The 16970-nt window shown below is 44.7% G+C and overlaps 1 protein-coding gene across 4 annotated transcripts in view; it reads left to right on the top strand.

Moving 5' to 3' along the window:
- The window catches only part of LOC110515218 (putative pre-mRNA-splicing factor ATP-dependent RNA helicase DHX32), a 29680-nt gene extending 12710 nt beyond the window's left edge, over positions 1 to 16970 (top strand). Inside the window, exons 6-13 of one of the 4 annotated variants that reach the window (XM_090228883.1) lie at positions 1 to 236; positions 393 to 486; positions 1801 to 1950; positions 9779 to 9970; positions 11217 to 11357; positions 13183 to 13373; positions 14802 to 14992; positions 16193 to 16970. The exon at positions 1 to 236 is cut by the window's left edge and continues 19 nt beyond it. In XM_090228883.1, the coding sequence (XP_090085009.1) occupies positions 1 to 236; positions 393 to 486; positions 1801 to 1950; positions 9779 to 9970; positions 11217 to 11357; positions 13183 to 13373; positions 14802 to 14992; positions 16193 to 16385 (1388 nt within the window). In that variant the 3' untranslated portion in view covers positions 16386 to 16970. Of the gene's footprint in view, positions 237 to 392; positions 487 to 1800; positions 1951 to 9778; positions 9971 to 11216; positions 11358 to 13182; positions 13374 to 14801; positions 14993 to 15608; positions 15731 to 15843; positions 15966 to 16076; positions 16150 to 16192 lie in introns of those variants that run through there. The other 3 variants (XM_090228884.1, XM_090228886.1, XM_090228885.1) reach the window with 3 other exon arrangements.

Below are 16970 nucleotides of genomic sequence, written 5' to 3' on the forward strand. Positions count from 1 at the left end.
CTATCCTCCAGAGAGAGGGAACCAGACTGGGGGCAGACGTTGGGGAGCTGGTGCCCGTGGTCTTGTGCCCTGGGCAGGGTCGGACACCCTCTCTCCTGGGGGAGGGGAAGGGGAGTAGGGGATCCGTTACGACCAGGTGCCGGTTGGTTTTCCTCTCCACAAGCCAGGGAGAGGACATGTTCTGGGCTGTGGACTCTGTTAACTTTGTCATCGACGTAGGAGTGGAGAAAAGATATGTGAGTTTAACCCCCATAAAACAAGCATTGCATGTTAGTTTATACATGTAGGCCAAGGCTATGACCATAGATATCCTATTAAATGAGTTAATTCATGACGTTATTAAATAGTTATAATATGTCTTTCTATGGTTAAACATGTATTCTTTCAACCAGGTGTATCATCCCAGGATAAGGGCCAACTCTGAAGTACTACGATCCATCAGCAGATACCAGGCTGATATCAGGAAGCAGCTGACTGGACCGACAGGTACTGATATCAGGAAGCAGCTGACTGGACCGACAGGTACTGATATCAGGAAGCAGCTGACTGGACAGACAGGTACTGATATCAGAAAGCAGCTGACTGGACCAACAGGTACTGACATCCTGGACCGACAGGTACTGATTTCAGGAAGCAGCTGACTGGACAGACAGGTACTGATATCAGGAAGGAGCTGACTGGACCGACAGGTACTGATATCAGGAAGGAGCTGACTGGACCGACAGGTACTGATATCAGGAAGCAGCTGACTGGACCAACAGGTACTGATATCAGAAAGCAGCTGACTGGACAGACAGGTACTGATATCAGGAAGCAGCTGACTGGACCGACAGGTACTGATATCAGGAAGCAGCTGACTGGACAGACAGGTACTGATATCAGAAAGCAGCTGACTGGACCAACAGGTACTGACATCCTGGACCGACAGGTACTGATTTCAGGAAGCAGCTGACTGGACCGACAGGTACTGATATCAGGAAGCAGCTGACTGGACAGACAGGTACTGATATCAGGAAGCAGCTGACAGGACCGACAGGTACTGATATCAGGAAGCAGCTGACTGGACAGACAAGTACTGATATCAGGAAGCAGCTGACTGGACCGACAGGTACTGATATCAGGAAGCAGCTGACTGGACCGACAGGTACTGATATCAGGAAGCAGCTGACAGGACCGACAGGTACTGATATCAGGAAGCAGCTGACTGGACCGACAGGTACTGATATCAGGAAGCAGCTGACAGGACCGACAGGTACTGATATCAGGAAGCAGCTGACTGGACCGACAGGTACTGATATCAGGAAGCAGCTGACTGGACCGACAGGTACTGATATCAGGAAGCAGCTGACTGGACAGACAGGTACTGATATCAGGAACCAGCTGACTGGACCCCCCCGTCTTTGCTCATTTGAGCTGTTCTTGCCATAATATGGACTTGGTCTTTTACCAAATAGGGTTATCTTCTGTATACCACCCCTACCTTGTCACAACACAACTGATTGGCTCAAACACATTAGGAAGGAAAGAAATTCCACAAATGAACTTTTAACAAGGCACACCTGTTAATTGAAATGCATTCCAGGTAACTACCTCATGAAGCTGGTTGAGAGAATGTCAAGAGTGTGCAAAGCTGTCATCAAGGCAAAGGGTGGCTACTTTGAAGAATCTCAAATAAATATAACATTTTTGTTGGTTACTACTTGATTCCATATGTGTTATTTCATAGTTTTGATGTCTTCACAATTATTCTACGATGTAGAAAATAGTAAAAAATTGATTGAGTTGTCTGTGTTTGTCCAGGGAAGTGTTTCTGCCTGTACCCTGAGGAGAGAGTACTCCCCATAGAGACATCCCCTCAGATCCTGGACACCAACCTCACCTTCACCATCCTCTTCCTCAAGAGGATGGAGATCGCAGGGCTGAGACACTGTGACTTCATCACCAGACCAGGTCAGTCTACCAGACAGACACTCTACATGGTACTATAGTAGGACAGTGGTCCTCATCCAGGGGTACTAGGACCTCCTAGGGCTACTTGGTCCACCGGGGCTACTTGGCCTGTCCACCGGGGCTACTTGGCCTGTCCACCGGGGCTACTTGGCCTGTCCACCGGGTCTACTTGACCTGTCCACCGGGTCTACTTGGCCTACTTGGTACTTCAGGGCTACTCCGGGCAGAGTAAAATGTACTTGGTGGTACTGTAACCAAAAAAGGAATTGACCCAAACTACCAAATCAATCAAATGTATCTATAAAGCCTTTTTTACATCAGCAGATGTCACCAACTGCTTATACAGAAACCCAGCCTCAGACCCCAAACAGAAAGCAATGCAGATGTAGAAGCATGACTAGAAACCCTGGTTGTATCTGGGTATTCAGTGTATTCCCAGGTTATTAGACGCTGGTCTGGGAGGTGAGTCTGACCACAGAGGTCCTAATTAAATTACATGGGTTATAATCTGTACTTCTATGGATCTGACCCTGTGTGCTGTAACTAGGGTTGCACAATTCTAGCAACTTTCCCCAAATTCCCAGTTTTTCCAGAAAATCAGGAGGGTATAAGCAGAATCATCCAACCAGGAATTCTGGGAAACCTGGGCATTTTGTTGAAAGTTAGCAGACTTTTTTACAACCATAGCTGTAACTGTGGAGTGGTACAGGGTACAGGAGTGTTTTTTTGTCCTGGGTAAAGGTCTGATGGAGGTCTGTATGCCGTGCTCTGCCCTGTTTAGAGGCAGTCAGCCGTGCTTTAGTAGAGCTGACAGTGGCCTGCCAGGGACCATTGTCTGAGAGCCCCGACCCACCCGGCTGTCCCTGCATGGGAAGAGTTGAGGACAGTGACAAACCTGCATCCCAAATGGCTCCCTATTCTCTATATAGTGCCCTACTCTGGTCAAAAAGGGTAGTGTACCGTTTTGGAGTAAAGTGGCCAGCTTGTTAATGATTACCTCATAAAGCGTCTCGTTTCGTCCAGCTGACCTCCAACGCCACAATGAGGAGGAAGTAGAATTTACTGTCCTCCATTCTACTGGAACACACTAGGCTAGAATTCCTGGATCAACCTTTTTTGGAGCTCAGGCTCTTTTCAGGAAGAGAGTTTTATTCTGATTCTGTATTCTACTGTCTTTTGACGTGTTCAAGTTAAAGTAAGGCCCTCGATCTCTTGTTAAAGTTAAAGTAAGGCCCTCGATTTTATTTATTTATTTATTTTATTTTACCTTTATTTAACCAGGTAGGCAAGTTGAGAACAAGTTCTCATTTACAATTGCGACCTGGCCAAGATAAAGCAAAGCAGTTCGACAGATACAACAACACAGAGTTACACATGGAGTAAAACAAACATACAGTCAATAATAAAGTATAAACAAGTCTATATACAATGTGAGCAAATGAGGTGAGAAGGGAGGTAAAGGCAAAAAAAGGCCTTGGTGGCAAGGTAAATACAATATAGCAAGTAAAACACTGGAATGGTAGTTTTGCAATGGAAGAATGTGCAAAGTAGAAATAAAAATAATGGGGTGCAAAGGAGCAAAATAAATAAATAAATTAAATACAGTTGGGAAAGAGGTAGTTGATAGGGCTAAATTATATGTGGGCTATGTACAGGTGCAGTAATCTGTGAGCTGATCTGACAGTTGGTGCTTAAAGCTAGTGAGGGAGATAAGTGTTTCCAGTTTCAGAGATTTTTGTAGTTCGTTCCAGTCATTGGCAGCAGAGAACTGGAAAGAGAGGCGGCCAAAGAAAGAATTGGTTTTGGGGGTGACTAGAGAGATATACCTGCTGGAGCGTGTGCTACAGGTGGGAGATGCTATGGTGACCAGCGAGCTGAGATAAGGGGGGACTTTACCTAGCAGGGTCTTGTAGATGACATGGAGCCAGTGGGTTTGGCGACGAGTATGAAGCGAGGGCCAGCCAACGAGAGCGTACAGGTCGCAATGGTGGGTAGTGTATGGGGCTTTGGTGACAAAACGGATTGCACTGTGATAGACTGCATCCAGTTTGTTGAGTAGGGTATTGGAGGCTATTTTGTAAATTACATCGCCAAAGTCGAGGATTGGTAGGATGGTCAGTTTTACAAGGGAATGTTTGGCAGCATGAGTGAAGGATGCTTTGTTGCGAAATAGGAAGCCAATTCTAGATTTAACTTTGGATTGGAGATGTTTGATATGGGTCTGGAAGGAGAGTTTACAGTCTAACCAGACACCTAAGTATTTGTAGTTGTCCACGTATTCTAAGTCAGAGCCGTCCAGAGTAGTGATGTTGGACAGGCGGGTAGGTGCAGGTAGTGATCGGTTGAAGAGCATGCATTTAGTTTTACTTGTATTTAAGAGCAGTTGGAGGCCACGGAAGGAGAGTTGTATGGCATTGAAGCTTGCCTGGAGGGTTGTTAACACAGTGTCCAAAGAAGGGCCGGAAGTATACAGAATGGTGTCGTCTGCGTAGAGGTGGATCAGAGACTCACCAGCAGCAAGAGCGACCTCATTGATGTATACAGAGAAGAGAGTCGGTCCAAGAATTGAACCCTGTGGCACCCCCATAGAGACTGCCAGAGGTCCGGACAACAGACCCTCAGATTTGACACACTGAACTCTATCAGAGAAGTAGTTGGTGAACCAGGCGAGGCAATCATTTGAGAAACCAAGGCTGTTGAGTCTGCCGATGAGGATGTGGTGATTGACAGAGTCGAAAGCCTTGGCCAGATCAATGAATACGGCTGCACAGTAATGTTTCTTATCGATGGCGGTTAAGATATCGTTTAGGACCTTGAGCGTGGCTGAGGTGCACCCATGACCAGCTCTGAAACCAGATTGCATAGCAGAGAAGGTATGGTGAGATTCAAAATGGTCGGTAATCTGTTTGTTGACTTGGCTTTCGAAGACCTTAGAAAGGCATGGTAGGATAGATATAGGTCTGTAGCAGTTTGGGTCAAGAGTGTCCCCCCCTTTGAAGAGGGGGATGACCGCAGCTGCTTTCCAATCTTTGGGAATCTCAGACGACACGAAAGAGAGGTTGAACAGGCTAGTAATAGGGGTGGCAACAATTTCGGCAGATAATTTTAGAAAGAAAGGGTCCAGATTGTCTAGCCCGGCTGATTTGTAGGGGTCCAGATTTTGCAGCTCTTTCAGAACATCAGCTGAATGGATTTGGGAGAAGGAGAAATGGGGAAGGCTTGGGCGAGTTGCTGTTGGGGGTGCAGTGCTGTTGACAGGGGTAGGAGTAGCCAGGTGGAAAGCATGGCCAGCAGTAGAAAAATGCTTATTGAAATTTTCAATTATGGTCGATTTATCAGTGGTGACAGTGTTTCCAATCTTCAGTGCAGTGGGCAGCTGGGAGGAGGTGTTCTTATTCTCCATGGACTTTACAGTGTCCCAGAACTTTTTTGAGTTAGTGTTGCAAGAAGCAAATTTCTGCTTGAAAAAGCTAGCCTTGGCTTTTCTAACTGCCTGTGTATAATGGTTTCTAGCTTCCCTGAACAGCTGCATATCACGGGGGCTGTTCGATGCTAATGCAGAACGCCATAGGACGTTTTTGTGTTGATTAAGGGCAGTCAGGTCTGGGGAGAACCAAGGGCTATATCTGTTCCTGGTTCTAAATTTCTTGAATGGGGCATGTTTATTTAAGATGGTTAGGAAGGCATTTTAAAAAAATATCCAGGCATCCTCTACTGACGGGATGAGGTCAATATCCTTCCAGGATACCCCGGCCAGGTCGATTAGAAAGGCCTGCTCGCTGAAGTGTTTCAGGGAGCGTTTTACAGTGATGAGAGGAGGTCGTTTGACCGCTGACCCATTACGGATGCAGGCAATGAGGCAGTGATCGCTGAGATCTTGGTTGAAGACAGCAGAGGTGTATTTAGAGGGGAAGTTGGTTAGGATGATATCTATGAGGGTGCCCGTGTTTAAGGCTTTGGGGAGGTACCTGGTAGGTTCATTGATAATTTGTGTGAGATTGAGGGCATCAAGTTTAGATTGTAGGATGGCTGGGGTGTTAAGCATGTTCCAGTTTAGGTCGCCTAGCAGCACGAGCTCTGAAGATAGATGGGGGGCAATCAGTTCACATATGGTGTCCAGAGCACAGCTGGGGGCAGAGGGTGGTCTATAGCAGGCGGCAACGGTGAGAGACTTGTTTTTAGAAAGGTGGATTTTTAAAAGTAGAAGTTCAAATTGTTTGGGTACAGACCTGGATAGTAGGACAGAACTCTGCAGGCTATCTTTGCAGTAAATTGCAACACCGCCCCCTTTGGCAGTTCTATCTTGTCTGAAAATGTTGTAGTTTGGAATTAAAATGTCTGAATTTTTGGTGGTCTTCCTAAGCCAGGATTCAGACACAGCTAGAACATCCGGGTTGGCAGAGTGTGCTAAAGCAGTGAATAGAACAAACTTAGGGAGGAGGCTTCTAATGTTAACATGCATGAAACCAAGGCTATTACGGTTACAGAAGTCGTCAAAAGAGAGCGCCTGGGGAATAGGAGTGGAGCTAGGCACTGCAGGGCCTGGATTCACCTCTACATCGCCAGAGGAACATAGGAGGAGTAGAATAAGGGTGCGACTAAAAGCAATAAGAATTGGTCGTCTAGAACGTCTGGAACAGAGAGTAAAAGGAGGTTTCTGGGGGCGATAAAATAGCATCAAGGTATAATGTACAGACAAAGGTAAGGTAGGATGTGAATACAGTGGAGGTAAACCTAGGTATTGAGTGATGAAGAGAGAGATATTGTCTCTAGAAACATCATTGAAACCAGGAGATGTCATTGCATGTGTGGGTGGTGGAACTAATAGGTTGGATAAGGTATAGTGAGCAGGACTAGAGGCTCTACAGTGAAATAAGCCAATAAACACTAACCAGAACAGCAATGGACAAGACATATTGACATTAAGGAGAGGCATGCTTAGTCGAGTGATCAAAAGGGTCCAGTGAGTGGAGAGGTTGGTTTAGGGTCACGGCGATTTAGACAGCTAGCCAAGCCAACCGGTAGCAAGCTAGCATAGGATGGAGTCTGTTGTTAGCCACCTCTTGCGTTCGGTCAGTAGATTAGTGGGGTTCCGTGTGGTAGAGGGGATTAATCCAAATCACACAACAACAAAAATAAGAACAATAGATATAGTTATAGAGGCCCGAGAAGAAAACATAATAATTCAAATAAATAAATTGTCCGATTGTCTATTCAGATAGCAGCCGGAAAGACAGCTAACGGTTAGCGGGCCGCAGATGGGCGTTCCGGTAACGTCGCGACAGAGGAGCCAGCCGGATCTCCTTCAGGTAGATAACGTCGGCAGTCCGGTTGTGAAGGCCCGGTGGGGCTCCGCGTAGGCAGTGAAACGGGTCCGGATAGGTGACTGCAGCCCAGGAGTGAATGATGGAACTCAGGCGTGATTGACGGAGCTGGCTAGCACCGGAACAATCGATGTTTGCTCCGGAATCGACGAAAGCCGACTGTCACACGGATAGCAGCTAGCTAGCTGTGAGATCCGGGTATGAATGTCCAGAGAGCAGTTGAAATCCAGGGACATGGAGAGAAAAATTGGTCCGGTATGTTCCGTTCCGAGCCGCGCTGCGCCGTACAAAACTGGCGATAGATTTTCGATAGATTTTCGAACTAAAGGACAGCCGATGACCACAAACCGTGGTTAGCTTCTGATTAGCTTCTGGGCTAGCTCCTGGCTAGCTTCTGGCTAGTTTCTGGCCAGCCTCCTGGAGTTTCTGGCTAGCTTCCTGAAGGATTGCAGATCTGAGGTAAATAATACTTTTTTATAAATATAAATTGGTGAGGCTGGTTGCAGGAGAGTGTTTAGAAGATGAGTTGATGAAAAATAAAATGTATGTGAAAAAAGTTGTAAATATATATATATACAGGACACGACAAGACGAGGACAAAAGACGTCTGAACTGCTATGCGATCTCTTGTTAAAGTTAAAGTAAGGCCCTCGATCTCTTGTTAAAGTTAAAGTAAGGCCCTCGATCTCTTGTTCAAGTTAAAGTAAGGCCCTCGATCTCTTGTTAAAGTTAAAGTAAGGCCCTCGATCTCTTGTTCAAGTTAAAGTAAGGCCCTCGATCTCTTGTTAAAGTTAAAGTAAGGCCCTCGATCTCTTGTTAACGTTAAAGTAAGGCCCTCGATCTCTTGTTCAAGTTAAAGTAAGGCCCTCGATCTCTTGTTAAAGTAAGGCCCTCAATCTCTTGTTCAAGTTAAAGTAAGGCCCTCGATCTCTTGTTAACGTTAAAGTAAGGCCCTCGATCTCTTGTTAACGTTAAAGTAAGGCCCTCGATCTCTTGTTAAAGTAAGGCCCTCGATCTCTTGTTCAAGTTAAAGTAAGGCCCTCGATCTCTTGTTCAAGTTAAAGTAAGGCCCTCGATCTCTTGTTCAAGTTAAAGTAAGGCCCTCGATCTCTTATTAACGTTAAAGTAAGGCCCTCGATCTCTTGTTAACGTTAAAGTAAGGCCCTCGATCTCTTGTTAACGTTAAAGTAAGGCCCTCGATCTCTTGTTAAAGTAAGGCCCTCGATCTCTTGTGAAAGTTAAAGTAAGGCCCTCGATCTCTTGTTAAAGTTAAAGTAAGGCCCTCGATCTCTTGTTCAAGTTAAAGTAAGGCCCTCGATCTCTTGTTCAAGTTAAAGTAAGGCCCTCGATCTCTTGTTAAAGTAAGGCCCTCAATCTCTTGTTCAAGTTAAAGTAAGGCCCTCGATCTCTTGTTAAAGTAAGGCCCTCGATCTCTTGTTCAAGTTAAAGTAAGGCCCTCGATCTCTTGTGAAAGTTAAAGTAAGGCCCTCGATCTCTTGAGGAGCTGAGCAGATACTATATGATCATAATCCAAAGCAGCAACTGACAAGTCATTTTGTTAAACAGGTGTTTTCTCTGTCTAATATCTCTTCTTCTTATTATCTATTATGTAAAGGATTATCTACCTCCCTATCCAGATCTTGTATTTTATTATCTATGATCTAAGTTGTCTACTTCCTATCCAGATCTTGTATTGTATTATCTATGATCTAAGTTGTCTACTTCCTATCCAGATCTTGTATTGTATTATCTATGATCTAAGTTGTCTACTTCCCTATCCAGATCTTGTATTTTATTATCTATGATCTAAGTTGTCTACTTCTTATCCAGATCTTGTATTTTATTATCTATGATCTAAGTTGTCTACTTCCTATCCAGATCTTGTATTTTATTATCTATGATCTAAGTTGTCTACTTCCCTATCCAGATCTTGTCTTTTATTATCTATAATCTAAGTTGTCTACTTCCTATCCAGATCTTGTATTTTATTATCTATGATCTAAGTTGTCTACTTCCTATCCAGATCTTGTCTTTTATTATCTATGATCTAAGTTGTCTACTTCCTTATCCAGATCTTGTCTTTTATTATCTATGATCTAAGTTGTCTACTTCCTATCCAGATCTTGTATTGTATTATCTATGATCTAAGTTGTCTACTTCCTATCCAGATCTTGTATTTTATTATCTATGATCTAAGTTGTCTACTTCCCTATCCAGATCTTGTATTTTATTATCTATTATCTGTTGTCTACTTCCTATCCAGATCTTGTATTTTATTATCTATGATCTAAGTTGTCTACTTCCTATCCAGATCTTGTATTTTATTATCTATGATCTAAGTTGTCTACTTCCCTATCCAGATCTTGTATTTTATTATCTATGATCTAAGTTGTCTACTTCCTATCCAGATCTTGTATTTTATTATCTATGATCTAAATTGTCTACTTCCTATCCACATCTTGTATTTTATTATCTATGATCTAAATTGTCTACTTTCTATCCAGATCCAGAGGGTCTGATGCAGTCGCTAGAGGAGCTGGATTACCTCGCGGCATTGGACGACGATGGGAACCTATCAGAGATCGGGATCATAATCTCTGAGTTGCCATTGGATGCTCAGATGGCCAAGGCTCTGCTGGCGTCCTGTGAGTTTGATTGTGTGAACGAGATGGTGACCATCGCAGCTATGCTATCAGGTATGTAAATTTACACTCCTACAACCTTTGGCTCATTTGATTCTATTTGATTCACTCAGGGTGGATTGTACCAACATGGATTAACTCTTAATCTGGGTTTAATCAAGGTTTATCTAGAAATGTTGTTGATTCTATTTGATTCATTTGATTCACTCAGGGTGGATTGTACCAACATGGATTAACTCTTAAACTGGGTTTAATCAAGGTTTATCTAGTAATGTTGTTGATTCTATTTGATTCATTTGATTCACTCAGGGTGGATTGTACCAACATGGATTAACTCTTAAACTGGGTTTAATCAAGGTTTATCTAGTAATGTTTTTGATTCTATTTGATTCACTCAGGGTGGATTGTACCAACATGAATGAACTCTTAAACTGGGTTTAATCAAGGTTTATCTAGTAATGTTGTTGATTCTATTTGATTCATTTGATTCACTCAGGGTGGATTGTACCAACATGAATGAACTCTTAAACTGGGTTTAATCAAGGTTCATCTAGTAATGTTGTTGATTCTATTTGATTCACTCAGGGTGGATTGTACCAACATGAATTAACTCTTAATCTGGGTTTAATCAAGGTTTATGTAGTAATGTTGTTGATTCTATTTGATTCACTCAGGGTGGATTGTACCAACATGAATGAACTCTTAAACTGGGTTTAATCAAGGTTTATCTAGTAATGTTGTTGATTCTATTTGATTCATTTGATTCACTCAGGGTGGATTGTACCAACATGGATTAACTCTTAAACTGGGTTTAATCAAGGTTTATCTAGTAATGTTTCTGACAGTATAATCTGCCAGACAGTATAATCTGCCAGACAGTATAATCTACTATATGGACATAGTCTAGTCTCTCTAGAGCATTTGCAATTGAAGCCTAAGCAGCTGCTATTTCTCCCACTCAGACAATGAGCCACAAGGTACTATACGGGGAGAGTAGCTTGGTCAAACAATGCTAACCCTGTTGATATGTCTGTTTTAGCTCCAATGCTAACCTCCCTATTGATTCTCTGTCTTTCTGCGTTAGCGCCAATGCTAACCTCTAATGATTCTCTGTCTGCATTAGCGCCAGTGCTAACCACCCTATTGATTCTGTCTGTTTTGCGTCAGCACCAATGCTAACCACCCTATTGATTCTGTCTGTTTTGCGTTAGCACCAATGCTAACCACCCTATTGATTCTGTCTGTTTTGCGTTAGCACCAATGCTAACCACCCTATTGATTCTGTCTGTTTTGCGTTTAGCGCCAAGCTGCTTCTTGGAGCCACCTGTTGGCAGGACCCAAGAGGTACAACAGTGTCACAGAAAGTTCCGGCACCCTGAGGGAGACCACTTCACCCTCATCAACATCTACAACGCCTTCAAGTACAGCCAGAGAGAGACATGTGAGTTAGTTACTTCAAATGCAGCCAGAAAGACAGTCAGTCACATCCATTGAGCTCAAAAAAAGCATCACATTGTGAAATGCTTCACTATACTGTGCCTTCGGTAAGTATTCAGACCCCTTGACTTTTTCCACGTTTTGTTAGGTTACAACCTTATTCTAAAATTCATTAAATCGTTTTTTCCCCCTCTCCTCAATCTACACACAACACCCCATAATAACAAATTGAAAACTGGTTTTTAGAAATGTTTGTATTAAAAATAAAAAACAGAAATGCCTTAGTTTCATAAGTATTCAGACCCTTTGCTATGAGACTCGATATTGAGCTCAGATGCATCCTGTTTCCATTGATGATCCTTAAGATGTTTCTACAAATTGATTGGAGTCCACCTGTGGAAAATTCAATTGATTGGAAATGATTTAGAAAGACACACTTGTGTACATATAAGGTTCCACAGTTGACACTGCATGTCAGAGCTAAAAACCAAGCCATGAGGTCAAAGGAATTGCCCGTAGAGCTCCGAGACAGGATTGTGTCTAGGCACAGATCTGGGGAAGGGTACCAAAACATTTCTGCGACATTGAAGGTCCCCAAGAACACTGTGGCCTCCGTCATTCTTAAATGGAAGAAGTTTAGAACCACCAAGACTCTTCCTAGAGCTGGGAGCCCGGACAAACTGAGCAATCGGGGGAGAAGGGCCTTGGTCAGGGAGGTGACCAAGAACCGGTGGTCACTCTGACCGAGCTCCAGAGTCCCTCTGTGGAGATGAGAGAACCTTCAAGAAGGATAACCATCTCTGCAGCACTCCACCAATCAGGCATTTATGGTAGAGTGGCCAGACAGAAACCACTCCTCAGTAAAAGGCACATGACAGCCCGCTTGGAGTTTTCCAAAAGGCACCCAAAGGACTCTCAGATCATGAGAAACAAGATTCTCTGGTCCGATGAAACCAAGATTGAACTCTTTGCCCTGAATGCTAAGCGTCACTTCTGAAGTAAACCTGGCACCATCCCTACGGTGAAGCATGGAGGTGGCAGCATCATACTGTGGGGATGTTTTTCAGCAGCAGGGATTGGGAGACTAGTCAGGATCGAGGCAAAGATGAACGGAGCAAAGTACAGAGAGATCCTCGATGAAAACCTGCTCCAGAGCACTCAGGACCTCAGACTGGGGCAAAGGTTCACCTTCGAACAGGACAACGACCCTAAGCACACAGAGAAGACAACGCAGGAGTGGATTCGGGACATGTCTCTGAATGTCCTTGAGTGGCCCAGCCAGAGCCTGGACTTGAACCCGATCTAACATGTCTGGAGAGACCTGAAAATAGCTGTGCAGCGACACTCCCCATCCAACCTGACAGAGCTTGAGAGGATCTGCAGAGAAGAACGGTAGAAACTCCCCAAATGCAGGTGTGCCAAGCTTGTAGCGTCATACCCAAGAAGACTCGAGGCTGTAATCACTGCCAAAGTCGCTTCAACAAAGTACTGAGTAAAGGGTCTGAATACTTATTTAAATGTTATATTTCAGTTTTTTTCCTAAAAACCTGTTTTTGCCTTGTCATTATGGGGTATTGTGTGTAGATTGATGAGGTAAAACATTTTTTTACATCTATTTTATAATAAGGCTGTAAAGTAACAAAATGTGGAAAAAGTCAAGGGGTCTGAATAGTCTCCGAATGCTCTGTTTGCAATTGAATTCTATTCTACTTGATTCTATTCTACTTGATTCTATTCTACTTGATTCTGTTCTACTTGATTCTGTTCTACTTGATTCTATTCTCTTCTCCTCACTTGTAGCTGAATGTATCTTCCTGTTATTCCCTCAGACTTCAGCGTAGAGAAGTGGTGTCAGGACTACCATCTGAACCACCGCGCCCTTCAGACGGCAGACGCCATCAGGTCAGAGTTGACGGACATCCTGAAGAGAATAGAGCTGCCCATCTCTGAGACGTCCTTCGGAACCAAGACCAACACACTCAACATCAAGAGAGCTCTGCTGGCAGGGTTCTTCATGCAGGTCGGTGGACAATGGAGAACCGTAGTGCTGGTGTAGAGGACGTCCCACTGCTCGTTTCGTTTAAGCGTGTTCCGTTTCCTCCCGGTTCCACTCCATACCGAGGTTCCAACCCGAGGTTCGCAACACCAGGGTTCAATTCCCGAAGGGATCACATACGTGACCGCCCTCCTGAAGCGTGTCACGCCACTGAAAGCTAGCTATTCGGCCGCGCAAGTGGCAGATCCCAATCTGCTACATTAGCAACACCAGGGTTCAATTCCCGACCGGATCACATACACATTAAACATCTGAATGAACTCACCGTTCTGTATGGAAGTCAGTGTCCTGTATGGAAGTCGGTGTCCTGTATGGAAGTCAGTGTCCTGTATGGAAGTCAGTGTCCTGTATGGAAGTCAGTGTCCTGTATGGAAGTCAGTGTCCTGTATGGAAGTCAGTGTCCTGGGTCCTGTATGGAAGTCAGCGTCCTGTATGGAAGTCAGCGTCCTGTATGGAAGTCGGCGTCCTGTATGGAAGTCAGTGTCCTGTATGGAAGTCAGTGTCCTGTATGGAAGTCGGTGTCCTGTATGGAAGTCAGTGTCCTGTATGGAAGTCAGTGTCCTGTATGGAAGTCAGTGTCCTGTATGGAAGTCAGTGTCCTGTATGGAAGTCGGTGTCCTGTATGGAAGTCAGTGTCCTGTATGGAAGTCAGTGTCCTGTATGGAAGTCAGCGTCCTGTATAGAAGTCAGTGTCCTGAATGGAAGTCAGTGTCCTGGGTCCTGTATGGAAGTCAGTGTCCTGTATGGAGGTCGGTGTCCTGTATGGATGTCAGTGTCCTGTATGGAAGTCAGTGTCCTGTATGGAAGTCAGTGTCCTGTATGGAAGTCAGTGTCCTGTATGGAAGTCAGTGTCCTGTATGGAAGACAGTGTCCTGTATGGAAGTCGGTGTCCTGTATGGAAGTCAGTGTCCTGGGTCCTGTATGGAAGACAGTGTCCTGTATGGAAGTCGTGTCCTGTATGGAAGTCAGTGTCCTGTATGGAAGTCAGTGTCCTGTATGGAAGACAGTGTCCTGTATGGAAGTCGTGTCCTGTATGGAAGTCAGTGTCCTGTATGGAAGACAGTGTCCTGTATGGAAGTCGGTGTCCTGTATGGAAGACAGTGTCCTGTATGGAAGTCGTGTCCTGTATGGAAGTCAGTGTCCTGGGTCCTGTATGGAAGTCAGTGTCCTGTATGGAAGTCAGTGTCCTGTATGGAAGTCGGTGTCCTGTATGGAAGACAGTGTCCTGTATGGAAGTCAGTGTCCTGTATGGAAGACAGTGTCCTGTATGGAAGTCAGTGTCCTGGGTCCTGTATGGAAGTCAGTGTCCTGTATGGAAGACAGTGTCCTGTCACTTTCCATTAAGTAATTTGTTTAATGGCAAACATGAAGTTCCTTTATCCCTGTTTTCAGATTGCCCGTGATGTGGATGGTTCAGGAAACTACTTCATGTTGACCAACAGACACATGGCTCAGGTCCACCCTGCCTCCAGCTATGGGACCAAGGCACATCAATTGGGTTTTCCAGAGTGGGTGCTGTTCCATGAGTATACTCTCTCGGGAAACCACGGTATCCGGACAGTCTCTGAAATCTCCCCTGCAGTGTAAGTCAATGGGCCAAACTAAGGCTCTTTCTCAATGCATTTTTCCTTGCCTCCTCATGTCCATTCTTGTGTCTTCTTTTTAAAATATGCATTGGATGAGGTCAGAGGCCCCTCCCCTCTAACCTTCTTATCCAATGACCCCCGAGACCTCTCCCCTCGAACCTTCTCATCCAATGACACCTGAGGCCCCTCCCCTCTAACCTTCTCATCCTATGACCCCCCCCTCTAACCTTCTTATCCAATGACCCCCGAGGCCCCTCCCTTCTTACCTTCTCATTCAATGACCCCCGAGGCCTCTCCCCTCTTACCTTCTCATCCAATGACCCCCGAGGCCCCTCCCTTCTTACCTTCTCATTCAATGACCCCCGAGGCCTCTCCCCTCTAACCTTCTCATCCAATGACCCCCGAGGCCCCTCCCCTCTAACATTCTCATCCAATGACACCTGAGGCCTCTCCCCTCTAACCTTCTCATCCAATGACCCGAGGCCTCTCCCCTCTAACCTTCTCATCCAATGGTTCATCCAGACGGCCCCTTCAGTATTTATATAATATCAGTGTCGTCTTCTCTCTGTAGGTTCTTCCAGACGGCTCCTCAGTATTTCTATAATATCAGTAGGTTCATCCAGACGGCCCCTCCAGTATTTCTATAATATCAGTGTCGTCTTCTGTCTGTAGGTTCATCCAGACGGCCCCTCCAGTATTTCTATAATATCAGTGTCGTCTTCTCTCTGTAGGTTCTTCCAGACGGCTCCTCAGTATTTCTATAATATCAGTGTCGTCTAATGTCTGTAGGTTCATCCAGACGGCCCCTCCAGTATTTCTATAATATCAGTGTCGTCTTCTCTCTGTAGGTTCATCCAGACGGCCCCTCAGTATTTCTATAATATCAGTGTCGTCTAATGTCTGTAGGTTCATCCAGACGGCCCCTCAGTATTTCTATAATATCAGTGTCGTCTTCTCTCTGTAGGTTCATCCAGACGGCCCCTCCAGTATTTCTATAATATCAGTGTCGTCTTCTCTCTGTAGGTTCATCCAGACGGCCCCTCAGTATTTCTATAATATCAGTGTCGTCTTCTCTCTGTAGGTTCATCCAGACGGCTCCTCAGTATTTCTATAATATCAGTGTCGTCTTCTCTCTGTAGGTTCATCCAGACGGCCCCTCAGTATTTCTATAATATCAGTGTCGTCTTCTCTCTGTAGGTTCATCCAGACGGCTCCTCAGTATTTCTATTCCAACCTGCCTCCTAGTGAGAGTAAAGACCTACTACAGCACATTCTGGAGCGGGACGGATCTGGACATAAAGACAAGCAACAGACCCTGACCATCAACAGTAAAGCGGATAAGGACTGCAGTACAGTGGCTCAGTCTTATGACCGATGTGTGCTACAGTGACCTCTGGTGGAGAGCTTCAGCACTGCACCGACTTTTACTGAAAAGACAATCATCGTTGATGAGAACAGAGGTTCTCGGGGGACACCCAGACTTTTCACAATGTTGTTGTAGCCCTGAACTATGTCACCTGATTGACTCAGTGATTAGATGAATCAGGTGTGAGCTGTGGCATAGTTCACATATGGAACAGCTGGGGGGGGGGGGGGGTTGGGTGGGGGTCCCCCCGAGGAGTATTTTTGAAAACCCCTGGGTTACATCAACTTCCAAATGACTGACTTGCCGTACACTATTGTTCATATCTTTAGTTCAGTCAGGTGGTAACTGCCTTGGTAATTTGATATTACAGTAAATAATTAGCCTATATTCTAATAAGAGTATCACCCCGATAAATGAATCCAGATCATAAAATCCAAGTTTGAACATCTTGATATTCCTTCACAGAAAAATACACCATTTCATTTTTTGGGGGAATTTGTCACTTGCTCGATAACCCTAATATTGTGTAAGAACATGTTTGTAGTGATTGTTTTAACATTTCAGTATGTTTTTGACATGAATCTGTAAATACAGTGCTTTCAACTACAA

Source organism: Oncorhynchus mykiss, unplaced genomic scaffold (genome assembly GCF_057628025.1).
Source record: "Oncorhynchus mykiss isolate SJ-2025 unplaced genomic scaffold, ASM5762802v1 scaffold103, whole genome shotgun sequence".
NCBI classification, from domain to species: domain Eukaryota; kingdom Metazoa; phylum Chordata; class Actinopteri; order Salmoniformes; family Salmonidae; genus Oncorhynchus; species Oncorhynchus mykiss.